The sequence below is a fragment of the Heptranchias perlo genome, chromosome 25, assembly GCF_035084215.1.
Source record: "Heptranchias perlo isolate sHepPer1 chromosome 25, sHepPer1.hap1, whole genome shotgun sequence".
Taxonomy (NCBI): domain Eukaryota; kingdom Metazoa; phylum Chordata; class Chondrichthyes; order Hexanchiformes; family Hexanchidae; genus Heptranchias; species Heptranchias perlo.
In genome coordinates this window covers 38,671,679-38,693,017 of record NC_090349.1, presented here as the reverse complement: position 1 = coordinate 38,693,017, position 21,339 = coordinate 38,671,679, and the positions used below count along the sequence as shown (strand labels likewise).

Sequence of the window (21,339 nt, the reverse complement as noted above, 5' to 3'; positions counted from 1 at the left end):
CTGCTTTGTCCTGGATGGTGTTGAGCTTCTTGAGTGTTGTTGGAGCTGCACTCATCCAGGCAAGTGGAGAGTATTCCATCACACTCCTGACTTGTGCCTTGTAGATGGCTCTATCCTTTACATACTCACCAATACAGATCAGACTGGGGAAAAAAAACAATTTTTCAAGTGTGAGGAAGGCACAACTAATACAGCAATTTAAACATAAAGTCCAAAACCAAACAAAAAAGAAAGTTGTATATCTAAAATCGTACTATTATGTGCCAACTCTAGGTTGCTTTTAAGAACTGTTCCGGGGGAGTGGATGACAATTCTCTCTGTCTCTCTGCAGTTTGATGTGGAGATGCCGGTGGTGGACTGGGGTGGACAAATGTAAGGAATCTTACAACACCAGGTTATAGTCCAACAATTTTATTTTAAAATCACAAGCTTTCAGAGATTATCTCCTTCGTCAGGTGAGTGAGTGAAAGGTTCTCAAATCGCATATGCGACCTTTCACTCACTCACCTGACGAAGGAGAAAGCCTCCCAAAGCTTGTGATTTTAAAATAAAATTGTTGGACTATAACCTGGTGTTGTTAAGATTCCTTACATCTCTGCAGTTTGGTTTGGCTCTCTGAAAGCCCATGGGGCCGGTGGATTAGCTGCTGTGTTGCTGGGGAGCATAACAAAATAGACATCCAGCACAAGTTGACAGTCACTTGGAGGCGTGTATTTCTCAGCAGTTTAATCGTGTCTGTACTCCACTGCGGAGACTGGTATCCGACCCGCAGTTGTCGATTGCAGCTCCTTCCTCAAGCTTTGAACTCCCCGCCCCGCCAGTTACATTGTAACTAACTCCATGTTGCAAGATCAGGGAGCGGAGCTGCTGCTGCTGTTTCCGCATTAGAGGTTGTTGCAAATCGAACCCACCCCCAACTAAATGGCTTTGAAAGTTTATTTCGACCTGCTCTCGCAGCCCTCCAGGGCCGTGCTGATCTTTCTCAAACGCACCGGAATCCCGCACATCGAGAGACCCGTGGCCCTTCGGAAGGGTGAGAAATGAAACCAGGCTCTTGCACACCTGCCCGAATGCTCTGGGAGGGAGGGAGGGAGGGAGGGAGTTGTAGCCATTTAGCCCCAACACTTCCCCTTGTCCCCTCCTCCTCTTGGGGAGAACTTTAGGAATGAGCACTACTATTTTTTTTTAAAAGTGTAGATAAGGCCATGTAAACATGCACAACTGCGGTTGTTGACACTGAAAGTTCAGAATTCAAGTGGTTTTGGTTTCGCTAAACTGGCCTAGTGCACGTCAGGTGTAAAGACTGACATGTTTCACCCAAAAAGGTAGTGGAAATCTGTTTAAAAACTCTCTCGCCCAAAAAGCTGTTGAGGCTTGGGTGGGGTCAATTGAAAACTTCAAAACTCTAGGATTTTTGTTAGGCAAGGGTTACTGAACCAAGACGGGTAAATGGAGTTAAGATACAGATCAACCACGATCTAATTGAATGGCAGAAGAGGCTCAAAGGGCTGAATGGCCTACTCCTGTTCCTCTGTCACTGAAGCCAGGCAAAGTGAGCTTCCTTAATCCATGGGGGTCTCACTCCGCTTGGCTCCGGTGTTGAGTTGGGCCTTGGCTCCAGATTCAGACTGCATTTACACTATAACTGCAGCATCGTTGCCAAGTGAAACCCTTTCACACCAGTGTTGTGGTGGTACTGTAAATGCTTCCAAAGTTATGTTTTTAGAAACCAAAACCTTTCTGTGGGAAAAAAAAGTGTAATAAAAGAAATAAAGACTTGCATTTATACAGTGCCTTTCAGGACCTCAGCATGTCCCAAAGCACTTTACAACCAATGAAGTACTTTTGAAGTGAAGTCATTGTTGTAATGTAGGAAACGCAGTAGCCAATTTGTGCACAGCAAGATCCCACAGACAGCAGTGTGATAATGACCAGATAATCTGTTTTAGTGATGTTGGTTGAGGGATAAATATTGACCAGGACACCGAGGAGAACGCGGCTGCTCTTCTTCGAAATAGTGCTATGGGGTCCTTTTACAACCACCTAAGGGGGCAGACGGGGCTTTGTTTTAATGTCTCATCCGAAAGGCGACACCTCCCGACAGTGCAGCACTCCCTCGGTACTGCACAGAAGTGCCAGTCTAGATTTTGTACTCGAGTCTCTGGAGTGGGACTTGAACCCGCCACCTTCTGACTCAATGCATTTATATAGCGCCTTTCACGACCTCAGCATGTAGATGCAGGTAGATCAAGTACATGCACTGCAAGAGTATTGCAGATTAGCATTGCTCCACACCTTGCAAATTGCATTTATTTTCAGGTTCGACATATTGGGTGTGTTGCAATTTGAAGACCAGTATAGAGTTAGAGGAACTGTTGCTACATTAGTTGAACACAGGTGTTCTGGAGCAAGATTGTGATTTTTTTTCTCTCTGCTCTGCGGTCAGGTGGCCTGTCCCTTAAGACCACTGCTGAGGTAGTTGTCTAAATAGGCCCTGAGGTCAGTTTAATTGCTTTTCGCAAATTGTCAAGTGCTTGTAAATCTCTGGCCACAAGTCACAAAAAAAACCCACTGCATGCCATCCCTTCTCTTTATTTATAGACTTTTGACACTTTGAAATGTGGGCTCTGAAAATCCTTGGCCCTGCTCTGTCAGTGAAAACGTGGGAGAGAGGGCAATAACCTCTGCTACTGACCCCCACTTGTGTACCTGCTGCCACGGTGGGGCCAGTGCTTTTATATATGTTTGGCAGGTGCACGCATCACTTTGAGTGTGTCCTGGCTGTCCATCAGAGGACTGGAGTGGGTAATGTGGGTACTGGGAGAGCCGCTGCCTGGCCCTACCCCACAAAAGGACATTGATTTAAAGCAATTGTCAAAAAAGCCAGGGAGGAGATGAGAATTTTTTTTAACTCAACACCTTGCATTTCTATAGCGTCTTTAACGTAGTAAATCATCCCAAGGTGCTTCACAGGAGCGATTATCAAACAAAATTTGACATTGAGCCACATAGAGCGATATTAGGACAGGTGACCAAAAGCTTGGTCAAAGAGGTAGGTTTTAAAGAGCAGCTTAAAGGAGGAGAGAGAGGTGGCGAGGTTTAGGGAGGGAATTCCAGAGCTTAGGGCCTAGGCAGTTGAAGACATGGCCGTCAGTGGTGGAGCGATGAAAATCGGGGACGCGCAAGAGGTCAGAATTGGAGGAGGGCAGAGATCTTGGGGGTTTGTAGATCTCAGCGAGTTGTTATGATCTGGAATGCACTGCCTGAAATGGTGGTGGAAGCAGATTCAATAGTAACTTTCAAGGGGGAATTGGATAAATACTTAAAAAGAAAAAAAGTTGCCGGGCTATGGGGAAAGATCAGGGGAGTGGGACTAAGTGGTAGCTCTATCAGAGAGCAGGCACAGATGGCCCTCATGATTCTAGTGTCATGGGCATGTATAACATGGGAATCTTGCTGCCTCATGGATTATTCCCTACATTATTACCCTTTAAGTAAAGAAGTTGTTTCTGTTCTAAATTTACTTTTCATTAATTTAAATTTATGCCATTCGGCCCATCGTGCCTGTGCTGGCTCTTTGAATTTATCCAATTCGTCCTACTCCCCTGCTCTTTCTCCATAGCCCTGTAAATGTTCCCTTTCAAGAATACTTCCAATTCCCTTTTGAAAGTTACTATTGAATCTGATTCCACCACCCTTTCAGGCAGTGCATTCCATGTCCACAGGCACTACCAACTTGATTTACTTTTGGAATAATGTTCTGGCTCAACCTTATCTAATCCATTTGATATTTTACATGCCTTGTCAAGATCCCGTTAACTGCCTTTCTCTCTAACCTGTGGACAAGTAAAATACATTTTTAAACGTTGCAAACATCTGGAATGCCAAAATATCCTCTAGGGATATAAAATGACCCTAAGTTTTCCTGAAATTCAGAAAATGTAACAGGGCTTGAGGAGTGAAGAGCTACGGCTTTGGAGCTGGGGGCAAAGTTTACTGCAGAGACACTAGCAAGTCACAATAAAGAGGCACTGCTTATTTTGGGTTTGATCCATCTGATTTTTTTTTTATAACTACATTGATCCCTAGTTAATCTTCATCTGTCTTATTTGAACAGGTGAACAGAACAGCCCAGAGTTTACTAAACTGAACCCAATGCGGAAAGTGCCAGTGATCGTCGACAATGGATTTGTTCTGACTGAAAGGTGAGTGCTGATTTTTATTTGTTTTTTTTTCCTCCTTCCTTTCTTTAATAGTTTGACTCTTCTTGGGGTAAACATCCATATCAGCCAGTACCTTGCTCAAGACCACAGCCTTGTCCAACCAAGCTCTTACACAACAGGTACACGTTCCTAGTATATGGCTAGTGCTAGATCACACACTAAGCCATGAGGCGGGCACTTGTCAGAGCAGTGGCAATGACTGTGGTTGCCTCACTCAGGTGAAACCACGAGTCTTGGCAGAACCCTATACTCAGTGCTGGAATTACAGCAGACCCCAACGTATGCATACTAATGGATTGTAAAGTAGGTGGTATCAAACTTGGTTTTTAAAGTTTGATGTTTGCAGGTGGAAAAACTGAGGGAAGTCAGAAGTTTCAAATTCTCAAAGAGTAGGAGGCAGCACAGTGAGACATGACCTCAACTTGAAGATCCAGGCGAAAGCAAGAGATGGTAGAACAGCATATTATCTGGGAAGGACCTTCTAGTTCCTCTCCCACAGTCTTCGATAAGACACACAAAAAAATCTTGTTATGTGTGGAATTCCTTTCTTGCCTTTGGTCTCCAGTTTTTTCTACATCTGTTACATAGAGTGAAATAAGTTGGAGTAGTTCAAGGAGGTCCCATGATAAAACACAATAGTTTCGCTCTAGTAGAGATGAAATGACAAATCACGTACGCTGGAAATCTGTAATAAAAACAGAAAATGCTGGAAATGAATTGCAGGCATTACCCCTAATGGGACACTGATGGTGACACGTGTTTTTTTAAAATATATAAACAAGATTTGAGGAGGAGGGCACCAATGATTGGTTCACTTAATGGGGACATAATAGCAAAAGCACAACTGCATAATGGATTGCAAGACTGCCTGAGTATGCAGGTGACCATAGTGACACTGATCCAAATACATTCAAATGTAGAAAGCAGTCAAATATTTTGTTTCACTGGAATTAAGAATTTTGTTTGCAGCGTTGCCATTCTGAAGTACCTGGCAACAAAGTACGATGTCCCTCAGTTCTGGTACCCTCAAGAGATATTGCAAAGGGCAAAAGTGGATGAGTACATGGCATGGCAGCACACCAATGTGAGGTTTCACGCAGCAAAAGTCTTCATCTTAGAGGTGGGTATTAAAGAACTTTCCGGACAACGTACTTTCCTGAACTGTGATTTGCCTCTGATAAGGAATACTCTAAACTGTGAGGTCAATATGTTTCATTCTGAATTTCATTTAAAAATGGCTCCATACCATACACTATATGTACATTACGCCATGCCAGATTTTTTAATTGAAAGATTTAGGTCAAGGGCTAACGCCTGTAGCCCAGGAGAGCAACAAGAGTGGAAGCAGTAGGAGAGATGATGTGTGTAATCGCGACGTGGTGGCGGTGTCACTAAGAATGGGTTTAAAAGCCTGCAAATCATAGAAATAACCAAAGTTTGAGAGTTCCACAGCTTTGGCATCCTGAGAATGAAGTAGTAAACAGTGTGACGTGTCACAGTGAGGAGGAAGAGTGTGAGAAACATACACAACATGCAGCCATGCTGCAACTAGGCAACATGATCCCCAATACACCTCACCCACCAACAGCCATGTAATCTCCTGGGAGAGGCAAAAAAAACAGATTTTTAAAAAACCCTAGGTCAATTCAGGGAAAATATAATTCTGGACAATTCTTCTCCACCTCCCAAAGGCAATCGAAAACAAGTTCCAGGAGATAACAATGAATATGAGGAACTTTACCCAACATCCCAGCTACCGTTTGTAAGCAGCGATATCAGCCTCCTCCAGGAACCTGTCCAACTCCCTTTTGAACATTTGCAACGAACTCGTATCCACTGCACGAGCCAACAACTTACTCCAATAATCCCGTGTCAGGTGGTTTTCCTTTCCCCATCGAACTTAATTCCATGCTTACGTAGCTTGTACGCATTTTGCCTCGTTTTCCCTAACTTATCTAATTCAAGTAATCTGTCCACTTATACACATTCTAGTCCATTCATCATTAAATACTTCAATCAAGGCTCCCCGCAGTCTATGCTTTTCTTGAATAAAATGACCCAACTCCCTGAGCCTATTGCGACAGCTAAGAGTTTTTACACCAGGTTTTAATCTAGTGGCCCTCTTCCGAAACTTTTCTAGGGCCTTTATGTTTCCCACCATGTGAGAGGACCAGAACTGGACACAGTATTCTAGATGGGGCCTAAACAAGGACACTGTGGTGCTCTTTCTTTTATATTGGATCCTCCTAGCACCCTATTTGCTTTCGGCATTGGTTGTGGACCTTTAGAAACTTATGACCCAGGTCTCTTTCGCTTCCAACAGCCTTTAATTCCAAGCCCAGCATGTTATGCTTGGCGTTAGCCCAACCCACAAACATTACGCTACATTTATCAACATGTATTTGCAGCTTAGGAAGAACAAAAATCAGAGGAGCACCAACAGTCATAGCACTGATACATATATCTGTTCTGCTTTGTCTGAATTATCAAAATCAAATGTCTGACAGATAGCATGCTAATGTATTGCATTGACCTCATGAGTTCAAAGTCATTAACATGGATTTTAATTACACATTGGGGGTAATTTTAACTATGAGTAACGGTGTAAAATTGGCAATGACGAATTGACCATCCATTATATACACAGCCCAATTTTCCCTTCCGTCTGACTTCAATGTAGATGAAAACAAGGTGAAGTATATAATGGGCGGCCAATTCGATATTGCCCAAAATTAAACTCACCTCCATTTTTTCAGATTAGTTATTAGTTATTTCAATTAAATTTTAAAGCGCAGTCCTGGTTATCCCTTTAATTCAACATTGTATGTCTGCTTCCTTAAGTTTGGGTTTTAAAAGTCCTCTTCATAAGCTACTAACAACTGCAGACTCATCCAAGTGGTAAGCAAGTAAGCAAGCTGCTTCATCCACCCTAACTTCAAAAACAGACTTCCCCAAAAGACTCCCCTAATGATTTAGTTGATAAAAGTTCTGCCCAATGTGGAACGGAGTCATTTAGAGCAGGGAAATTCTGAGTTTGAGCTGTGGTCTGTGCCGAATTAGCCAACCTCAGCTAAGTTAGCAGTAGGCGCTAGAGAGGCAAAAAGATCAGCCGACAGATTGTCGTCTAGTAACGTCTGCTGGAAAGTGCAATGTGTGAATGTTGGGTGAGGACAGGATTGGACTCAGCTGTGAAACCTTCTCCGTGATTTAACACTTATGCCAGGATTTTCCACTTTTGAGGAATCCCGATGTTGGTGGGGCTGGACTTAAAACACCCCCCTTACAAAGAAGCACCCCTGACCCAGCCGATTTTTCTTGGGTTAGGTTCTATTGTTTAATTGAGGTAGGCTCCCTACTAGGAGTCCACCTGGGGAGCGGGTGGGAAGCCGCATAGAATGGCTGTGGCTGGCCTTGTAGTGTGGTTGGCAGACTTGGAGGCAGCTGAAGAGGGGGAAGAATCTTTTGCCAAAGTTTTCACAGTTGAATCACTCCCCCTCCCTCTGCTGCCCATAGCAACACTGGGGATTAGCAGGCGTTCCTTACCTCAAGTGTTACCATGGCACAAATTAAGAAAAATGCATTGGCTGATATTTGAGCAGATATATCATATGTTACAGTCAAAACTTCCGGAAGTGCAGAGGCAAGCGGGGAGCTTGCTCAGTGGCTCCTGAAGAAGTTTCTACCTCAGTCCGCTCGAATTACCTGCGGGGAGGCGGGGGGAATCTACACCTTATGACCTAGACCCATAAATAAAAGAAAGACCACTCGGGTGAGGTACAGGAGAGGCCTTGCATGAGCCACTGCTTTCAGGAGAGATGGGGAGAAAACTAGAGCGGAAAAAAAATTCACACAACTGCATTTTAACAGAAGCATTTTATGTCTGTGCTGCTGCAACTCAGTTAACAGACTGTAAATTGTACGTGGAAGTAACTAGTGAGACAGTTTATAGCACTGGTAAGGGGTATATATATTGGCTGGTGATTTTTTTTGTGGCCCTTTATCAAAAATAACAGTAGTACTGGACAAAATTCAATCCATGAGGTCCTGTTTCTTGACACTCTTAAGCAGAGATCCTACAGATCCAAAGGAACAAATACTCAAGACCTAAAACTACACGGGAGACTAAGACAATTTAATGGAGGAACAAGAAATTAAAATACACTAAGGAAAAGCAACTTAACTTCAGTAATAATCACCTGAGCCAAGTAGGGCAAGTGATTATTACAGAGTAATAGTGCACAACACATCCCATGAATTTCTGAGCGCACCATGAGCAGTATGATCCTGCCATTTTGCATTAATAGACCCAGAGGCATTGAATACCAGTCTGAACCATTAACACATCATTTGCCTGAAGTGTAAGACCAGATAAATTCAATGAGATAAGGAAGTAATACAATACATGAACATAATGAACCAAATGAGCATGTGTTGTCATGTGGCTCACTGAGAGCTACTGTTATTTGACTATAATTTTTTTTCTTCTTTCCCCTTCCTTTGTAGGTCTCCCCACACCTCATATGCTCCCCTTGCTAAGGCCATCTGTACCCAGTCCATCACCAATGCCACTTCTGAGTCAGCCTATTAAAGGAGTGCGGCAGTGGCCTAGGCTGATATCACATTCTTAATTTTCCCTCCCCACCACTTGGCATCACCTGTAATGGTATGTGCATCATTGGGGGAACTAAATTGCATTCCATCACAGCCTGGTACAGCGTTTTGGAGTATCGCTAATTTATTTCTGCAATATATTCGTGCAGGTTTTGATTCCTCATATGACAAGCCAGCCAGTTGATGAGAATAAGCTGACCAAAGCTCTGTCTGAATTAAATGGAACCTTGGACATGTTGGAATCTATGTTTCTGAAGAACCAGCCCTTTCTATGTGGTGATGAGATTACACTGGCTGATCTGTTGGCCATCTGTGAATTAATGCAGGTATGGTGTTCAAATGCCTTGCTCAAACAGACATCGGATGACTTGATTGAACACATTGAAATGTGCATTTTGGAGTGGAAGGGGTAAAATAATTAATCTCAAAGGTGAAAGATGAGGGGAAAATTTATACCATTGCCATATAGTGTTAGTGTGCATTATTCACAGCCCAAGTGTGAGAGAAACATCCATATACTATATCTAACTTCCAAGTTGAGCCATCATCCCAGTAACAGAAGAGAGCTATCTACTGCACCAACATTTTTAAAGTCAGTATCCCCCATTAATTGAGCTAGGAGCCGGTTATTTAGACATGAGAGTTTAAAATCCACAACTCTACTGTTAGGCCTTGAGTTCTGAAACAAGAAATCCATCCAGGCTCTTATGCCCGATCCTGCAATGGATTAAAGGTTGGTGCAGTAACAACGATCTGCTGTGAGGTGGCTTTGGCACAAGAGACAGTATTTTAGATGTGCTAGTGCTCCCATGTAGTACCAATCCAATATTGACAGGCCACCTTTACATGGCATCTGACCCAAATGTTGGGTTGCTCTTTCAGCATTTGGATATGGCTCTGTCTGACACAGATCCTCAATCATTTCAACTGCTGTTAATTGTTCATTTATGTAATCACTTGTCGGCAGTGGAATTGCTCATACTGTAGGCTCTTCAAAACTACCTGTCCTAGGTTTTCTCCACTCTATGGTTCTCACACTGGAGCTCAAGACCTGTCTAAATGGGGAATAGTAAGAGGAGCCAGAAAGTTACCAACCCAACAAGTGCCACTTGGCACGTGTGAGTAGTTGGGAAGAGAACTACTGCTTACACTTGCCAAGAGTAGAATTCACAAAATTTAAACCCATTTCATTCCTCACATATTTTCCTTAAAAAATTGTGAGTCGTGCTTAGCAAGAGTAGGGTCAGCTTTGGCAGCACTACTTAGGTTGCGGCTATCCTAGTGAAGGAAGCGGGAATAGAAAGCAAGGTGTTTTCCTGCACGCTGAGAGACATGGACCAGGTGGCTGCATATTTACAGGGCTACAGGGAGAGAGCAGGAGTGGGACTAATTGGATAGCTCTTTCAAAAGAGCCAGCACAAACACGATGGGCTGAATGGCTTCCTTCTGTGCTGTAACATACTATGCTACTATATGGGCTGATGGTGCTGCAGAGGCAGGACAGAGTATGGGATGGTAAAAGAAGAGTTGGGGCAGTTCTAAGAATTAAGGTTTATTAAAGTGAGAAGAAAAACAAATGTCTTAAAGGCTCTCAGTTGCACTATATGTATAAATTTTATTAAGTTAGTCTCCTTTTAGCACTTTACTAGACAGACTTCTCTTAAAACTGACCCTAGATCCATCCATTGTGCCCCTAGCTGGTCAGCATGAGAACTACTGGACTACACCTTGAAAACTTTAGGTACATGTGCAAGAGAGCATCATAAAAGAAATTTTACAACAACTTGCATTTATATAGCACCTTTAACGCAGTAAAATGTCCCAAGGTGCTTCACTGGAGCGTTATCAAATAAAATTTGACACCAAGCCACACAAGGAGATATTAGGACAAGTGACCAAAACCTTAATCAAAGAGGTACATTTTAAGAATCATCTTATAGGGGAAAAGGTAGAGAGGCATAGGGCTGGAATTCCAAAGCTCAGAGCCTAGGCAGCTGAAGGCACAACAGTCAATAGAGGAGTGATAAAAATCAGGGATGCACAAGAGGCAGGAATTGGAGGTTACAGAAATAGGGAGGGATTTGAAAACAAGGATTAGATCTGTTGTTCTTTTTTGACAACATTAAGTCCCTCAAGCAGTGTACCAACTGCACTGAGATTTGAGCATGACCTGCTCCCAGCTTATCTTGATGCTCTGCTCAAGTGCCTGCAGAATAAAGGGCAGAAAGCTGCAACTCCACCCGTTGATTTCCCCCTAACCAGTCATCAAGGTGAGATCATCCACTCACTGGCCGGCATAAAATCAAAGCTGGGTTCCACCACTGGCATTTAGCAGCGTCGTGGTGGTTATCACACTATCAATGAGTAATTCTTGAAACAATGTTTTTTTTTTAATGACACCAACTTATGAAAATCAAGGTTTGGTTATGATGCTGCAGAAGATATTAATCTGGCCTAAGTAGGATCTCGTTCTTCAGTTGTAAATATAACCTAATTAATGACTTCTCCACAACTTTTCCTTGATTTCTGATCCCAGCTGCATCGCTGTGAAAAGGCATCATGTCCTGCTGCTAAATTGCACTGAAAGGTTAAAAATACTAAAATGACTGAATGTAACATTTGGAATGATTTGCATTTTTTTTTATATACAATTCAGCCACTTGGAGCAGATCGTGACATACTGAAAGATCGTCCGAAATTAATCGCCTGGAGGAGCAGAGTTCAATCAGCATTAGGGAAAACATTTGATGAAGTACATTCTTTCCTTTATCAACTGAGAAATAAAGCCAGACTTTAAAAGCCAAATCACCTTGAATTTCAGTAAATTCTTTTGGGAGTCATTACCATATTGTCAACTTAGAGACTGAATTTAGTCTTTCAAAACCATATGCTTTTAACTGTTACCAGTTGATTAATGTACTTTAATAGTTCAATAACTATTAATAGCCCTACAAGTACTTAATTTCAGCAAACCATGTAGTAGAGGTCAAATGTTACCAAGGTGAAACTACAAATGTAAACTAACTCTGTGGTGCTGGAGACAATTATGGTAACCGCACAGATGTAATCATTGTTGCAGGAGTCCTCAATAAATAAGATTTCATTGTTTAAAATGTAGCCTCATACATTCTCCATTCCAGACTGGAATTTTCTTGCAGATTATTCACTTGTGTCTTGTGTGATCAGTCTGAAAGGTGCCCATTCACCCTCTTAATTCTGTCTCTGCTAAATCTGTGTTTTTATTAAATAATGGGGAGATGAGGCTGGAGAACATATCATTGCTTGCTCAGTACATGGTGTATAAGAGGGTTGATTTCCAAGTCTCTTTTACCTATAGCAGGTATGATAAGAGCAGAGATTTTTTTTTAAAATTCAGACAGGCATCTGACCCAAACATAAACCCATCGTCATGCTCAAGTCTCTAATCAACTGAACTCCACAATGGTAATTTATTGATGTGAAGAGTACAGTGCCATTGCTATGGTCACACCCCACCTAGCCATAGAGAACTCCAACTGGGCACTGCTGGAGTTTAAGAAGCTCTAAACTGCATAGCTTACGGTTTAAAAACTGGTACGCATTCTTTGTCCAGCTGGGACAACCCTGCAAGCCGAAACAGTATCTGGAGCCAAGTGACTGCTTTTCCAACTTTAGATCCCATCAATGAACCACACTGGCTGGTCAGTCAGCAGTGACCTGGAGATCTGTTTGGCTCTGGTATCTGATTACCTAGCATTTCATGAAGGGTTGACTCATTTCTAATTTCCCAGCACCAAGCCTTAGAAGCAACTCAACACCAAAAATATCTCCTACCTTCTCACACTCCTCCCTCTGCCAGGATAGTCACCAGGTGGACAATAGACAACTGAAAAATGGGAGTTTGAGCTCTGCTCAGCTGATAGCAGGTACTCGTTTTGAGTTATGGTGAGCATTGCAACTTATCACAGCATGGAAACACATCATACCTCAATCAACAGCAGTTGGAGATGCAGAGCTACAGCTGCAACACTTTGCCTCTCTGCAATCTAACTAAGATAGGAACTGAATGCTGAATGTGACATGTTCTCAAAGGCAACCTCCAAGTAATACTTTCCAGTAGCTGGCTGAAAGTTTCTTCATCAGCTGTATAATGGACATCATCTTACAGTGTGGTAGAAGGACCTTAAGCAGAACAGCTTGTAACATGCCAGCCACCACGATGTTGCAGATGCCTAAGCTCACCATCACTTAGCAGGCTTACCAATTACTCAAATCAGGGCTTTAGCAAAAAGGTGAGACTGACTCCCACTCCAAGGTGATGAGTAACAGCAATGCCAAATAATGAAATGGCCTGCATTTCACCTTCAGGAGCATCTTTAATATCCTAGTCCATACTTTGCATATTATAAAACAACCTTTAAAGTGCATCCTGCATGGAGTCAATTGGCTGCAGTAAGATTTGGAAATGCTGTTCAAGTGGCATTAGTTAGTTTCCTCAAAAATAATCTAACCAAAGTGCTCTATTAGTGAGCACCAATAATAACTTTAATACCAATAAATAATTTGTTTTGCTCAAAGAATGAATAAAACTGTATGATTCTCTTATAAATCATTTATTGATTTTGGTACAAAATATCATCAGCCTTGGTTTATAAAACAAGTTTTCATGTAAACCACCTTCCCTAACTACACACCAAGTGAAACGCGTCTTTTTAAAAAAAAAACAATACATGCAGATAAAACAGCAACTGAAATATTTTGAAAGTTCATTAATTCCTCAATTATAAGATTTGTCAGAAGCAAAAGAATCCTGGGTGGGGGGGAAGGGGGAAGTTACAGAAACAGAAACAAGAGATTTCTTTAATCGTAAATGCTTAGTGCACCTCTAATTCTGTGGCCAAGCTTAGCATACAATGTAAACTAAGGTCAGCAGGCTAGAGCAGGCATTCCATTTTGAGCAACTCTTGGATCCAACAATCACCCTCAAAAGTCAGCTACCAAGAGGTGTGTATCCACATAGGACTCTCTGGAAAGCCTTGACATTTACTCAACCTCTGCACTACAGCACTGCTATTGCGATGTCAGCTCGTGCAAAGGCATAGGCGTAAACTTCCACTCTGCTTCACTGCATTGACCATGGCATGTTGTATCACTACCGCTCACTTCTACATGTAATAAAAGTAGATTCGCAGATCTTCCCTAACACACTTCTCACAGGTTATCTCGGGCAGGATTGCGATGCTTAGCTCCTAACCTAGCTCATTTTCTCTTCTAATGCCACTATACTCAGTGAGGATAATTATAGATGCTTCCAGGCTCCTCCGATCAGTCAGAGGGAGTTATATCTGCTTGTAAATTTGAGTCTGAAGGTCAATGATCAACATTGTAATTGTTTTTTGAAAAACTGTTTTGCAGCTGTAACGAGGCTTGATGGACACACACTGGATGCAAGATCTCTAAATAAATATTTACAAAGCAGAAGACAAAGAGCAGAGGGATTTCATTTCCCCCGTGCTATTTTCAGCACACTGTTTAACTCGTTCCCTTTAAATTTGTGTCTACACTAGTTTAACGCAGCCATTTTAAATGTTAAATTCATTAAACTGGCATGGACAGGAAAATATACACATTAACTAATGTACTAAAAATAGCACAGGGGAACTTATATCTCAAACTCAAAGTCAAGGCAGTCCTTAACTAAATTTCTAATGTTCTCGAATTTTGTTTCCTGTTCTTCTGCCCCCCCCCCCACCCCCCAACCAAAGTTCAGTTTATCACTATGGAAATACAGCAAGACAATCTTTAAACGTTTCCATCTTACAATATAGTTTGCCTGAGATAGAACATTTGTAGGCAAGTTCAGCTTTATGGCTCAAATGGCCACATTTATCCACAATACACCAAGTGGAAAACAAATTTAAAGGCTCAAGAAAGCATTTAATATAATATTTTGAGCTACACAAGTGCAGTTGCTTTTAAAACCAAAAAGGTTGAAGTCCTGATTTTAAGTCCAATTCTAACCTTTTCATTTACTTGATGGAAGCCAACTTAAAATTTCAAGAAAAAAAAAGACTCCCTCAACAAAGCCTTTAACAGTAGCTGAATGTTCAGGAGATGTTAAGATACACAGCACAAACAAAATCATTGAAAATACTTATATAACCACAGCAGATGGAATCTCAATGTCACATGATGTTTTGGACACTTTCAATAAACATTCTTAAAACAAAGATGTCCGGAGATGAAGTGTCATTCATACAGTATATTATTTTCACATGCTGCTTGCAACATATACAATGCAAAGCATTTTAATATACTCCCTGATCCTGGCTCTTTGCCACCTTTTCAATGTACATTTACACAAGCAGAATCATTAGACAGCAGTGCTCCTCCCCTCCCTCAAACACATTATAAGCAGAAGTCCAAATCTTGAAGGGAAAAAAAGGTTATGTTCAACAGTCATTGCCAATTTAATTTGAGAAGCTACACTAGAAGGCCTTTGCATCTAGCATAGCAGAATCATCACTACACCAGTACTTTTAACAGGAGAAGGGGAAATACAGGAATCAATCCACACAAATGAAACTACATAGCAAGGATGCAAAAAGGAATGATGAGAATCCAAAACAGCAGGAGGAAAGCTGCTGCAGTAACAGCAACAATTAGGTTTATGGAAGATCATATAGGGACTGTACAGCTCGACAGTCACCCGGTCAGCTAAGTAAGCATACAAGTCGAGTTTGTCAGGTGAACAAAGAATAAGAGTATTGCAACACAAGGTGCAGTTGGCATTAAGACAGGTTAAAATATTTAGGAATTGAAAAAGGATTATAAAAGGATAGAGGGCAGCAAATGGCTGCATGCAAATTCCACCATGGAACAGTCTTACAGCTTTGCAAAACAGCACTGAAATACTGATAAGTTTGCATGATCATTTAAGGTGAGCAAGCTCAGCTAAATACACACCTAGGAACATGCCTCTAACATAATGGAGTAAGAAAAATAAATGCCTACAACACATTCAAGCCATTTGGCAGTAGAAATGAGATTCCACTGAATCATGCTGGTTTCATTTGAGAGTGTATATTGCCTAAAATACCCTTGCTGGATTTTTTTCAATCAAAGTTTCCCCACTCTTCTCCAAGCCCATTTCTATCTCCCTCGCTCTCCTGAAGTTGCTGACTCTTGCTGTCATATGGTTCCATGGGCACAGGCACAGGCACAGGCCCACTATCTCAGCCAAAAGCCATAACTTCACGTGAGAGTCTAGACAGCAAATGCCAGGCTATTAGACGGCAATACTTACAGCTTTGCCTGAGCTATCGTTACCCAAGATCCACACACACACTTTGCAGCAACAGTCAACCATCAGGGACAGGAACCTTGGCTGATTTTTGTCCCCATCTTCCCAGCACAGAGGCAGCAAGGTAAATTGTAGTGCTCCTACTGCCGCCTGGCAGCTATCGCTTAATTCAGCACAGACCAAGGAATCGAACTTGGGATCCATCTGATCTGTATGGCTCAGTACAACGGATGGTGGATATACCCACTAAACCACTGGGGTAACCTACACATCCATTTCTACAGAAACAAGGATATGTAAGGGCAATTTCTCTTTTAAATGCAGTACATACAAAAGGTATACACTTAAAATGGTGGTTAAGCAGCTTTAGTTCCAGACTTCCTAAAAAGGACAAAAAAAACTTGGGAAAGGAAAAGTCTCCAGTTCCCACAAGGTAATAAAGTGTCTTTGCCTTTGCCATCTAGGGCCAAAGGCTGCTATCAGAAATGAAACATAGGGATCCAGCCCACATGGTCAGTTGATAGCTTGTATTAATACAACTATTACCAGCAGCAGTAATTAAAGTGGGAATTTATCCCAGTTTTCTCACAAAATCTAGTTTTTTTTTCCCCCCACCTCAACTATTTGGGGAAATTTGTGAGGTAGTGCAACATGTAGCAGCATGTTTGGGTGCCACTTCACATTCATTATTTTTGAACCAAATGTCCAACATTTTTCACTGGCTAAAGTTTAGTCTGTGTAAAGACAACACTAAGCTCTTAAAGTTGTCCTATTATTTGCACCAGAATTTTTCCCATATGAACTTTTTTAACCACAGTACTGTTTATGTACAAGGTGTCGGGTACATTTTAAAAAAAAATCTGTAATGATAGAATTGCATCTACAAAGGATTGCAAATGACATCTCCCATCATGGTCTCTAAAGAGCATGAAATGAAACCAATTGGAAACATCTTAACCTGAAACATGAGTTATAGGAAGAATTCTAGATACATTGATAGAATGAACTATATTTGTATATAAAAAAAGCAAAGCACAAAAGACAATCTTTATGTAAAATGGACCCTAGGTGCCCAGAGTAAATCAAGCGGAAGCAGTTTCTTGGGGGACTCCACACACAGTAGGTTACAGTTCCATTGCATCTGCTCTAGTTTCCCTGCTCTTGAGCGACTGTTTTGTTTGAAGAGAGCGTGGGCCGTTTAGCAGATGAAGTACAGTCCTCTTCATGTGGCCTTTTTCTACTAGTTGACGGCTGTAAATGACAAAAAAAAACTATAGTTAATCAATCTTTCTACTCGTGCCCCCCTCCATGCCCTCCCCAAATGAAGTAGGGGGCAAAGGAATAAAAAGGAGCGAGGGGATGGGGAAGTAAAGCTGTTGAATCAATGTTTAAAACAAAACTAACCCAAACAAAAAAAAAGTTAAAACTCTGAATTGGTTCTGTTGTAGCCACTAGTGAAACCTTTGTGGCCATACTCACAAACAGGCAGCCAAAGCTGTTAGTACAGATATCAAGGGATATGGAGCTACGGCAGGTAGAGTCGAGCTACAGATCAGCCAAGATCTAATTTAATGACAGAGCAGGCTCAAGGGACTGAATGGCCTACTCCTGATCCTATGTTTCTAAAATATAATACAATCTCAATTCTTTCTGCCACTCACAAAAGCCATTTGGATTAGTGACATAAGGCACAAATATAGAAGTGATAGTTCAGATGAATTAGGGGTGTGTATTGTCGTCTTTTAATTTTGAGGTAGTATGAATTCAAGCGGCAGTGACATGCCCAACAAACCCAGCTGCATAATGAACCTAAAACATTATATTTTGTTTTTTGTGGGGTGATCCACAAGGTCAGTTGAGTAAAGAATTGTTCTTTAACTTCATAAATTGAGCACAATATACCCCAGATGTATCAATTAATCAAAAAAAAGTAATTTGCAACAATGTAAAACACTAGGAACTAATCAAAAAAAGAGCAAGACACTAAAAAAAACTCTACAAAAAGCAACTAGTATGATCTTTTTAAACTAAATTTAGAATTGTTAATGTCCCACTGTAAAACATAGGCAAAATTATTAAGCTTTTAGCCAACAATTGAGGCACGAGTGTGGCATATTTTAATCTGAGGTCTGAGGAACTATTTTTGGCAGCCTGCAAAACTGGCGCAAAACACTAAAACCTGCAGAACAAATTGAAATGTCGCAGAACCCATATTCTGAGCAGATACTCAAGTATCACACCAATTTTTCTGATTCCTCACTATTTCTGCTGAAAATTCCAAATAGCCAAGATCCAGAAGTTGCACTGCAGGCTGGGACTGTATGGGTTGCTGCTTGTAAGGAGGCAGTGACAGGTACCTCAATGGGCCTTCTGGAGAATGAGGGTAGCTGTGGGCTTATCCAAGAGGGATTCAGGCCTGGTAAAAGAACAAGAGGGGATGAGGAGAATTTTTTTATGCAGTGAGTGTTATGATCTGGAATGCATTGCCTGAAAGGGTGGTGGAAGCAGATTCAAGAGAATTGGATATATACTTGAAAAGAAAAAATTTTCAGGGCTATGGAAAAAGAACAGAGGAGTGGGATTAATTGGATAGCTCTTTCAAAGAGCCAGCACAGGCATGTTGGGCCAAATGGCCTCTTTCCATGCTGTAGGATTCTAAGATTCCATGAATGGCAGCAGTACATAAGAAGACGGCGGAGCAGTGATTGTTGTGTTGGGATTGGAGGAGGCAAAGTACTCGAGGGGAGAAAAGAAATGTAGCATGGTCGACAGGAAGGGGAGGAGACAGGAGAGAAGGGCCCCAAGAGAAAAACAAAAAGGGAGCAAGAAATAATGGATTTGAATCCAGAGCAGCAGCCAAAATGTGTAACGCGAATGGACACAAAGAATTCGGGCTATACAAGCAAGGCAGAGATTAGAAGAGACGTGTCCTGGTCTTAAATAGAGGACTTTCCTCATACTCCAGGTGCCTTGTATTGAATCTATCAAAAAATTGTTACACTCAGTACACTCTGTACCTTATTATAATAAAATATAACAAAATGTTACAATATCTAATTAACCAACTGTCAACCCACAGATGCAAAGCTTCACTGGATCAACAACCTCACTAACCACTAAAGCAATCCACAAAGCAAGACCTACAAACCCAACAGAAGTTGTCCTATTTTAAAGCGAGTCTCCCTCTGCGATTCCTAGTCTGCCCCAATTCCCTGATGGCTTACTGAGTAAAGGCACCTCAGTTGGTGTGCACCTCTCTACTGCTCTTCTTCAATGCACGTACAGTCTTTCCCGTAACAAAGGTGACCAAAACGGAACACAACACTTCAAGTGTGTTCTGACCAGTGCATTAGAACGCCTTAATTTTATGGAAGATCATCTTTATTTATGAAGGCTAAAGTCCATCGCAGCCATTTGTACTTCAAACATCCACTATATTTGGAATGAACAAATTGTACACAAACAGCAAAGGCAAGCACAGTTGTGAAGGGAATTGCTGGGGCAAGTGAAGCTAACTCTCACCTGATCACTTGTGCTTGGTGGCAACATCAATTCAGTCTGTGGATACATCAGCTGCTTAACCTTTTTCTTCATATCTTCATCCTGGTTTGAAATAACACTTTGAAAGCTCTCACCACATAATTCACCAAAACAAAGATTAAAACTAATTAAAAACTACTGACATTTGATAGAAATTAGGTACAATTCTATTATGAAACTGAGGAATTACTCAAGACAAGATGAAGAGAAATTAAAATTAAAATGAGACTTAATAAAAGGGCACATGATAAATCTAGGGCTAATAGTACAAGGGGAAATCAGTGGTGCATAGATGATATAAAGCGGGAGCAAAAAAGATTGGACAAGCTAAGAGGGAGATAAAGACAGACGGGCAGGTAACAAAAAGGAAATTGTAACATTTTCATAACATCAAAAGTAAAGAATAATTAAAAGAAAGGTAGGGCCAATTGGAGGTGGAAAATAAATCTTTGAGAATGAAGGATTGGAAGAAATACTAAACTGAATAATTTTCCTTTATTTGCACAGGAGTGTGATTGATGATAGGGATAAAGGAGGAGGTGGTAGCACAATTAGATAGGATATAGGTAAGGATGCAGTTGGTGGAATAAAAAGAACGAACGAACATTTATATAGCGCCTTTCGCGACCTCAGGGAATAAGCTGGTGACATGCATCCTAGAATGCTGAGGGAAGTCACAAGCAGAGGGGAAATAGTTGAGGCTCTGACCAGTCTTTCAAAACATCCTTGAATACGGAAGCTGTACCAAAGGACTGGAGGATTAACAGTGTAAATAAAAGAAATAAATTGGGTAAGTACAGACCAGTCAGCCTTTCACTGGTAGTGGGTAATCTTTGAGGGCATAACACTGGATAAAATTACTCAAGAGATATGGTTCATTAAGAACAGCCAGAATGATCAGTAAAAGGCAAGACATGTCTGATTAATAAAGTTCTTTGAGGAAATAATACATGTATTGATAAATGAAATGCAGTGGATGTTGTGTATATGGATTTTCAAAAGGACTTCCACTTTGGTAGTCAGACAGATTAACAGATTAGGCAGATAGATGTCAATGTGGAGAAATGTGATACGATACATTTTGGAAGGAGGAGCAAGAGAAAATATACTTAGCAGAGACACTTAGGAGTTCAGATGCATAAATCTTTAAAAATGGAAGGACAAGTTGATAAAGTTGTTTTAAAAAATGCATGTGACCCTAGGTTCTAGTCAATGGGAACACAGAAAAGAAAGCAGAGATAATGCTAAACTATATGAATTCATGGTTAGAATGAAGTGTTCAGATTGGGATGCCTTACTTCAAAGCCATGGAGAGGGCAAAGAAGAGAATTACTAGGTTGATACCAAGGAAAAGAGGCTTTAGTTATGATTGAACACAAGAGGAACTAGGGCTCTTTTCACTAGAAGAGAAAAGGTTCAAAGGAGGCCTGAAAATTATAAAAAGGATATTAAATATAGGTGAAATAGGGAAAAACTATTTCCACTGGTTGATGAGCCAGTAGCTAGAATTTACTACCAGAGGGTGGGATTAGAAATGTTACGCAGAGGGTTGTTAGGACATGCTCTACCAGAAATGGCCATGGAAGTGGAATCCATAATAGCTTTTAAAAGACAAATGGATAAATTTGAGAAAAAAAAAATTATAAAGGGCAGGCAGAGGGTCCACATGGACAGATCTTCGAG

At 41.2% G+C, this 21,339-nt stretch overlaps 2 protein-coding genes across 2 annotated transcripts in view; one reads left to right on the top strand and one right to left on the bottom strand.

The window, feature by feature from the left end:
* The first annotated feature begins 786 nt into the window (after window positions 1-786).
* On the top strand, window positions 787-11,947 carry gstt2 (glutathione S-transferase theta 2). The gene is made up of 5 exons (XM_068006085.1): window positions 787-1,033; window positions 4,118-4,205; window positions 5,193-5,343; window positions 8,984-9,160; window positions 11,491-11,947. Exons 1-5 carry the CDS (start codon window positions 922-924, stop codon window positions 11,629-11,631), a joined length of 669 nt encoding a protein of 222 aa, XP_067862186.1. The 5' UTR covers window positions 787-921; the 3' UTR covers window positions 11,632-11,947.
* Window positions 11,948-13,410: 1,463 nt separating this feature from the next.
* chek2 (checkpoint kinase 2) overlaps window positions 13,411-21,339 on the bottom strand; it is a 50,139-nt gene continuing 42,210 nt past the window's right edge. The window contains exons 13-14 of the mRNA XM_068006084.1: window positions 19,639-19,719; window positions 13,411-17,367 (exon numbers count right to left, since the gene is read on the bottom strand). Of these exons, the coding sequence (XP_067862185.1) occupies window positions 17,263-17,367; window positions 19,639-19,719 (186 nt within the window). The 3' untranslated portion in view covers window positions 13,411-17,262. The remainder of the gene's footprint in view (window positions 17,368-19,638; window positions 19,720-21,339) is intronic.

What these genes read in the sequence shown, in the direction of transcription:
- gstt2 (XM_068006085.1), top strand. Translation starts at nt 922, where the DNA reads ATGGCTTTGAAAGTTTATTTCGACCTGCTCTCGCAGCCCTCCAGGGCC. An exon ending in ACCCGTGGCCCTTCGGAAGG is followed by an intron (nt 1,034 to 4,117) that starts GTGAGAAATGAA and finishes TTATTTGAACAG; the next exon opens with GTGAACAGAACAGCCCAGAG. An exon ending in CCATCTGTGAATTAATGCAG is followed by an intron (nt 9,161 to 11,490) that starts GTATGGTGTTCA and finishes TATACAATTCAG; the next exon opens with CCACTTGGAGCAGATCGTGA.